The sequence below is a fragment of the Triticum dicoccoides genome, chromosome 3B, assembly GCF_002162155.2.
Source record: "Triticum dicoccoides isolate Atlit2015 ecotype Zavitan chromosome 3B, WEW_v2.0, whole genome shotgun sequence".
Lineage (NCBI taxonomy): Eukaryota > Viridiplantae > Streptophyta > Magnoliopsida > Poales > Poaceae > Triticum > Triticum dicoccoides.
Window position 1 is genome coordinate 597,984,937 of NC_041385.1, and position 8,490 is coordinate 597,993,426.

The window sequence follows — 8,490 nt, forward strand, 5'->3', positions numbered from 1 at the left end:
CTAACCAACAGTCGGCAGGAAAATAGCTTTTCCCTAAAGAAAATATTCTGAAACAATATATTAATCATTAATAATAAGAATGTACTAGTTTATACTGTAAAAAAAGTAAAAAAAAACACTAAAAGAAAAAATAGGAGAAAAGCTGAAGGTGAACCGGATGCCCAGAAACTGGAACCAGGAAATCCCTAGTTCCCCACACGATCCTCTTCCTCTATAAAGCCACGCCCCCGCGACACAGATGCACCCAGTCGCGCACTGAAACCCCCCACGCCATCATCGCCCCATCAACGCGCAGCTCGCGTAACATTTGCAGGCCCTCATCGTCCCCTCGAGGTCTCCGTTTGCCATGGCGGACCAGCTCAGCGAGGAGCAGATTGGCGAGTTCAAGGAGGCCTTCAGCCTCTTCGACAAGGACGGCGATGGTACCGATTTACGCCCCCTTCCCCCCTCCCCTCCGCATTAGGTGATCTCGCGCGAACGCCGCCTCGATCGATCCGGCCCGGGATCGGGGGTCCCGCCCTGCCAGGCGTGGTTTGATCTGGGTCATGCGATGCTCGCCTGGATGCCTAGATCTGATAGCGTGCCGGGGCTGTGGCGATTTTGTTTTCGCGCAGCGATTTGGTTGTTTTGGCCTGGCTAATTATTGTAATCGAGGCGCCTGTGCGGTGGTGATTTCATCAATCTGTTCCGTGGTTTAGGTCATATTCTCGTTAGAGGCGTGCAATTTGTCTGCAGGGAGGGGAGTTATGCATTGCGGTGTGCGTTTGTGTTTCTAGGCTTACTGTTTGGGTGGCTTGTGAAATGATCTCAGGAACAAGGATGGGGTAAATATGCGCACAAATTTGCTGTTTGGATATCTGTCATCGTATCATAATATCTTAGAACGTAGCTGGGAACTGAAGTGCAGAATTTGACAATAAATAAGTATTGGGGTCAATGTTATTTGGGGGAAGGGCATCACCACATCCTGCTGGTTGTTGAACCAGAGTACCAGACCTGGTAATTACATCCTTTTTTTATCTTCAGTGAACCATATTAATTCTGAAAGAACAGTATTCCAAGGGAGTGGCCTAGTGGTTGAAGGCGGTGTTGTCACTTGGCTTGCTTACCATGCTTCCATTTCATTCGCGTCATATTCCTTAGATGTCGCTGCTTCTCGTTACGTCTGAGACCAAGAAATATCTGCTCTAAGCCCCTCGCCTTTCAGTTTAGCATAGACAACATGGGTGTAATGTGGGCTGTTCTGTTAGTTACTTTCTATGGAATCTTATTGTGTCATAGTAAACATATGGAAAAGACTTGAGAATAAAGTGGCCATGGAGGAGTATTGTTAAAATAAAAGAAGTGGTCATGGAGGAGAATCTAGGCCTACTTGGAGCTGGCGGTCCACATTGGCTTAGAATATAACATACCGTTCAATAATTCAATTGAAGCCCTTGACGACGTGTCGTTTAATCAATCCCTCCTGAATATTTTGTTTCAAACTGTCAATTGTTTAACCAGAATTCTTTAGGTAGTTTGGATGTAAAATGTGATTAATTAGATCTGTGTGTACGTTGAACTGGTGTTTCTGCTGCCTGTAGTGGAGGATGTAGGATTTTTACTAGTGCACGTGCATTATATCTGCGTACTTGAATTCAATTATATGTTGGGTGATGTCCTGTGTAAATTGTTACTCCCTCCGTCCCATAATATAAGAGCGTTTTTGGCACTGGCACTAGTGCCAAAAACGCTCTTATATTATGGGATGGAGGGAGTAGTAGATAGCTTCTTTTTTGCTATTTGACTTGAAAATAAACTGGATGAGTTTTCATACTGATGACTTAACATGGGTTTTAATAAAATTTGATCATGACCATAAATAAGTCTTATCATTCTGTTGATTGACGTACTGTACCGTGAAAGATGCAAGGACAGAGAGATAACGCAATAAACACCTGCATCCTAATTTATCTGCTGCCACCTGCCATATACCCATTTGTGTTTGGAAGGTCTTATTTATGTAGAAATAAGCTGTTTCAAAATATTGCCCAAAATCCGTTGAATACTTTATACATATTATTGAACCAAACTATTGATAATATTATGCTATTTATTATGTAAGGTAATGTTTATGTCCTATATATTTCTGCATGAAGTTATTGTGCTTTAATAACTGATGATTGTTTTGACTAACGGGGGATTTTTTTATAACCAGAGTATGTTTGATCACTTAACACAGCTTGGGTGTTCTGTGACCATTGAAAGTGCACTTTCAGGTGTTAGTTGGTTTTATGTTCCCTGAATAAAAATGGTTATCCTGATGAGATGGATTCTTCCTAATCTTTGCACCTTCTGCTGTACATTTGTGGTCACTACATTTTTAAGTTTTACTATACTTGACAGCACATTGCACGTTTTTTACTTGTAACTGTCTTACCATGAGGTGGTCTAATTTCTCAGGCAGCATCACCACCAAGGAGCTTGGAACCGTGATGCGCTCCCTTGGCCAGAACCCGACCGAGGCAGAGCTGCAGGACATGATCAACGAGGTGGATGCGGACGGCAACGGCACCATCGACTTCCCAGAGTTCCTGAACCTGATGGCCCGCAAGATGAAGGACACCGACTCAGAGGAGGAGCTCAAGGAGGCGTTCCGTGTGTTCGACAAGGACCAGAACGGTTTCATCTCTGCAGCGGAGCTCCGCCAGGTGATGACCAACCTCGGGGAGAAGCTTTCTGAGGAGGAGGTGGAGGAGATGGTCCGCGAGGCCGACGTGGATGGCGACGGCCAGATCAACTACGACGAGTTCGTCAAGGTCATGATGGCCAAGTGAGGAACAACTACCCTCTGAAATAACCCTTTCTATTTTCGTCGAATAACGAACCGTCTGGCACTACTACTTCATAACAATTTTTACCTTATTATTATTACGTGCACGCTGCTGGTACTGACACTTGTTGGCTAGGTGTAGTCACTGAGGGGAGAAGGGCCAGATACTATTTTTTTTGTTCTCTTGGTCACGGACTTCTCCTGTACTTTGCTGGATTTGGTGTTTTTCTTGGCTGGGTTGCATCTTGGTTCATGCTTGTTCGGTTTGTTAAAAGTTATACACTAATTTTGCGCCACACGTGCGTTCCATCTCGCTATCTGACTCTCGTTTTCGTTCGAGATTATATCACGCACGTGAAGTTGGATTTGGAATTTTCGAACTGCGTTATATAGTTGCGGCATAGACTCGTACGTAACGTAACAATCACCTGTGGAGCCGACTCTTCCTCGGGTCGTGCGTGCCACAGATTTGCAGCGTAGCCCGTTGTCACGTACTACGATTGTGATGCCTGGTCGGTTGTCTCCGCCAGGCAGCTCGATTTGACGTCAGGTAGACGTGCCAAATGCGCCGGTGGCGGCTTCTCGAGACGGTCCCTATGCTAGCTAGAAGATGAAGATGGATGAACGCGACGCCATTGTCTCGCCGACATGGCCAGTGGACGTGGTTTCCTGGTGGAATAACCGGTCGGGAGGTGGCCATTGCTCGAGAATATATGCCATCCAAACCCTTTTGGGCCGGCGGTTCGAAGATGCTGAACGCAGCTTTTATTCGTTGTTTATGTTGTGATCGTATAAAGTGAAAGTTCGTGGCGGCGAAAGAGCTCAAGAAAAGGATATATTCGTACGGATCTTATTCGTTTTCTCGGTTTGCATCTTACTTCCGGGCTTTTGCAGCCCCCATCAATGGATGAACACGAGCTCTTCTGCAGATTTCTTTGAAAAAAAAGGAAAAGGACGAAGGGGGAGGCGCGTTTTGGCTCCTGGAGCATGCACTCCCGCATGAAATAGTACCTCAAAAAAACTGGTAAACTGTTTTAAAAAAATTCTCATTTTGTTGGATGTTTGTGTTAGTGCACAAGCATGCTTGACAATTTTCATGGGGAACAGAGCAGTAGTGTTTTGTCGGTGAAAAAATATATTAAGATGGCCTTTTTGTGTAACATTTGGTGTCTAATTTCTTTTTTTTTTGCACATGCTAAAATATTTAACCTTTTTGCCTGAAACTTTGCAGGTAGCATTTTGATGTGACTATGAATACATAAAAATTTGTTGGGATTTTTCTGACATTTCAAAAGTAATTTTTCGCACGTGCTCCCGGGAGCGAAATTGGATTTCCACGAAGGCTTATGCATATGTAAACCCTGTTTGTGTAGGAGAAGGGAGAAGAGGATAGAGGAGAGGAGAGCGCCGTCGGCCAAGAAGAGCGCTGCAGGGGCGTCTGGTGCAAAGGGCAACAAATGCATAATCCTCTAGCTGAAACCATCGAGCGTGCATAGTGTGTGTGGTGCGCTCGGAGCGCTGGTCCCCGACCGACGCATCTGAGCTGTTGTATGTATCAATGTATGTTCATGTGTATCCCGGTGTATGATGGCCATCGGCCTACGACTGTAACCATTCTCAAGGTAAACGAATAAAGTTGCTCTGTGTCTTGCAGAAAAAGAAGAAAGTGTAGATACAAGGCGTGGCGGAGCTTGAGACTTTTGTTTCGAATCAAAGTGACTGATTGATCTCATCGATGGTTACAGGATGCCATTTATATGGTCCGGAGGGATACAACGGCTCGGACAAGACGTCGGTTCCAGACCAGATGCGTCCGTGCGGGAGGCAACCGCACGGCGGTTGGGCAAGGGAAGATTTCCCCTAATTACATTTGTAATTAATCTTAACACTCCCCCTAATCTACGCTTGACCATGTAGAATCGTCTCACGATCCTCCAGGCAGGGCTATCATCTTAAAAGATTCTTCTCCAAAAAGTTCTTCATGAAAACTTGTTGAGAACCTGAAACATAAACTCACAAAGAGATAGCATAATGTGGTGTCATAAAACAAGGATATCTCAAGAAGAAACTTCCTCTAATCACCGCTCGTCATAAGAATCCATCATCTTGATTAAGTCACCTCCAAAACTGTGGGGAAAATATGAGGAGTAGCTAAAACTCCTTCAAACCCAGTGGGAAAAATAAGGAGAAAACGATGCAACATATAATGGTTATTGTCTCTTTTAACTCAATATGAGAAAACTCATAGAGTTTAGAGGACAATAAATATGTGCATATACTTCCCTAAAATCCCCTATGGAGAAAACAAAAAGTATGGCATATGATCTTGTGTTGATATTACCTTATTAAAAACCTTTACGAGAACTTGTAAAGTAAACTCATGAAGGGGAAAAGAGTATAATATTATGCATTGAACAAGAACAATTCAGGAAGGTACTCCCCCTGATTCTTACAAATTCCGAAGCCGTCACATATGTAACACCCACGACGCGGCTATATCTCCCACGTGTCGAAGCACGACTTAGAGGCATAACCGCATGGTGGTTTTGTCGCAAGAAGGGTCATCTTCACACAATCCCATGTAATGAACAAGAATGGGATAAAGAGAGTTGGCTTACAATCGCCACTTCACACAATACATAATTTAAGATCATACATCATTTAAAGTACACTCATAGACCGGCTACTGTCAAGTTCAAATGAAAAGAAGACAACCCCAAATGCTAGATCTCCGATCGTCCCGACTGGGCTCCTCTACTGATCATCTGGAAACGATACATAGTAACGACCAAGGGCCTCATCAAATTCCCACTTCAGCTCAGTTGCGCCATCTGCGCCAGTATCCTCGGCACCTGCATCTGTTTTGGTAGAATCTGTGAGCCACGGGGACTCAGCAATCTCACACCCGCGAGATCAAGACTATTTAAGCTCATAGGTAGGTAAGGGGTAATATGGTGGAGCTGCAGCAAGCACTAAGCATATATGGTGGCTAACATACGCAAGTGAGAGCGAGAAGAGAAGCAACGCATCGGTCGAGAAACTAGAAGTGATCAAGAAGTGATCCTGAAACTACTTACGTCAAGCATAACTCAAACAGTGTTCACTTTTCGGACTCCGCCGAGAAGAGACCATCACGGCTACACACACGGTTGATGCATTTTAAAGAGGTCAAGTGTCAAGTTATCTACAACCGGACACTAACAAATTCCCATCTGCCTCATAACCGCGGGCACGACTTTCGAAAGATTATATACCCTGCAGGGGTGTCCCAACTCAGCCCATCACAAGCTTTCATGGTCAACGAAGGATAAACCTTCTCCCGAGAAGACCCGATCAGTCTCGGAATCCCGGTTCGCAAAACATTTCGACAATGGTAAAACAAGACCAGCAAGACCACCCGCTGTGCCGACAAATCCCGATAGGAGCTGCACATATCTCGTTCTCAGGGCACACCGGATAAGCTAAGCGTACAGGTACCGACGAATCCAAGTTGCCAAGGAATGGTCCCGCACGGTGCTCTAGTTTGGACCAACACTCGGAGGAGCACTGGCCCGGGGGGTTAAATAAAGATGACCCTTGGGCTCGGGAAAACCCAAGGAAAAAGGGCTTAGGTGGCAAATGGTAAAACCAAGTTTGGGCCTTGCTGGAGGAGTTTTATTCAAAGCGAACTGTTAAGGGGGTCCCATAAATCACCCAACCGTGTAAGGAACGCAAAATCAAGGAACATAACACCGGTATGACGGAAACTAGGGCGACAAGAGTGGAACAAGTCACCAGGCATAAGGCCGAGCCTTCCACCCTTTACCAAGTATATAAGGTGCATTAATTTAAACATGAGATATTGTGATATCCCAAAATATCCATGTTCTGACCAGGAACAAACTTCATCTTCACCTGCAACTAACAATGCTATAAGAGGGGCTAAGCAAAAGCGGTGACATGGCCAAACAACGGTTGCTAGGACATGTTGGTTAGAGGTTTAATCATGGCAATAGGGAGGCATGATAACAATGGCAGGTAGAACTAACATAGCGATAGAGCGGGTACTAGCAAGCAAAAATAGAAGTGATATCGAAGGTATGGTCATCTTGCCTGCAAGGTTCTCAGAGTTGTCGAAGGCTTGATCTTTGTTAGCGTACTCAACAGGTTCCTCGTGCACGTACTCGTCTCCTGGATCTACCCAAAGCAAGAACACAAGCAAAGGAATCACAATAAATCATGGTGCAATGCACAAGCAACATGATGCGATACATGTCATGATATGCGAGAAGTGATATGCAATGCATATGCGTGCTTCGAGAGGAAAAAGGATGAACAAGGCATCAACTTGGCAAACCAAGTATGCCGCTGGAAAGATGAGATGATTTCGGTTGAAATCGATATAGAGATCACCGGGAACGGATGCACGGTTTGCAAATGGCAAGACAAGTATGGCACAAAGCTGCGATTAACAGCACGATGCTACTTAGCATGCAACAAGAAATTATGCTACAGCACCCCAACATGAAAACAAAGCATATGGCAGTGATCTATAGGAGATGCTTTACAAAAGAGGAACACTGAGCTACGGCTAAATCACATCATAACAGGTTCAAACAAGCATGGTGAAAGTGCAAAAAATATCAGGTTGGACATGGCATAAACAACATCACGAAGCAATGTTCAGAGCAGGTTATCAACATGCTACAGGAACTTATAATAGCAAAACAAGACATGGCATAAATCTACTCAAAGCATAGATCAAAAGTCCCTTACTGACCATAAGCCAAAAAGGATCAGAAAATATGATGGCACCCACGTAAACATAGCAAGTTTCGTTAACAGATTCAGCAAAACAGAGCATGGCATTGGCATAATTACGAAGGCACCTTCGCGAGCTCGATGCACTCACTACAGAGCATTTCATGATAAACTAAGCATACATCCATCAAGAAGACATGTCATAGAAGCTATACATGGCAAGAAACAACATCATAACATACACGGATCAACTACAACAACCTTGACCAAATTGAATAACATGTAAACAATCTGCCAGGAAACATTTTGAAGCAAAAGTAGAGCACGAAAATGACATGCTAGACTACTCCATAATTGCAACCAGGACCATGTATGCATTGAGCACAACCATGTTTTCAAAAAACTCTTACTGAAGTATCTCAAATTATGCATGGATCTCTCTGTAGCAACATGTATACATGGCATCAAAATTACAGCAGAACAGGGACTAAAATCAGCATTATCACGAAGCCTAGTTTGCATGCTTGTGCTAGTCACCACATTGATCACAAAAATACATGGTAAGCACCTCTGTAAAAAAGACATAGCCTAATTCAAAACACATTTAGGGATCAAGTTCATAGGATGCACACATCAATCATGGCAAAAATGACAAAAGAGCTCGTGCTGATAAGAATCGGAAACTAACATTATGAAGCCCTCTTCCAACAGCATTTCGGGCATCAAGACGAGCTCAAATGAAAATGATTCAATGAGATGAAATGATGTACTCTTTGAGGCGAACAATTCGGTATGCTACACGCCCAAAATGGAGCCACGGGTGCGAAGATGTGATGCGATGAAAATGCAACAATTTTATGGCAGAATATGACTTAGTGGAATTTCGGGGAGAAGAAAAAGTCAACCCTGCTGAATCTGGATCTGAGCCGGCTCGTGGA

General features: G+C 44.1%; 1 protein-coding gene across 1 annotated transcript; it reads left to right on the plus strand.

The window, feature by feature from the left end:
* Positions 1-219: 219 nt before the first annotated feature.
* On the plus strand, positions 220-4,478 carry LOC119277338 (calmodulin-3-like). The gene is made up of 3 exons (XM_037558612.1): positions 220-422; positions 2,443-2,812; positions 4,186-4,478. Exons 1-3 carry the CDS (start codon positions 347-349, stop codon positions 4,283-4,285), a joined length of 546 nt encoding a protein of 181 aa, XP_037414509.1. The 5' UTR covers positions 220-346; the 3' UTR covers positions 4,286-4,478.
* The last annotated feature ends 4,012 nt before the right edge of the window (positions 4,479-8,490 follow it).

What these genes read in the sequence shown, in the direction of transcription:
- LOC119277338 (XM_037558612.1), top strand. Translation starts at nt 347, where the DNA reads ATGGCGGACCAGCTCAGCGAGGAGCAGATTGGCGAGTTCAAGGAGGCC. An exon ending in CTTCGACAAGGACGGCGATG is followed by an intron (nt 423 to 2,442) that starts GTACCGATTTAC and finishes CTAATTTCTCAG; the next exon opens with GCAGCATCACCACCAAGGAG. An exon ending in GTCAAGGTCATGATGGCCAA is followed by an intron (nt 2,813 to 4,185) that starts GTGAGGAACAAC and finishes CTGTTTGTGTAG; the next exon opens with GAGAAGGGAGAAGAGGATAG.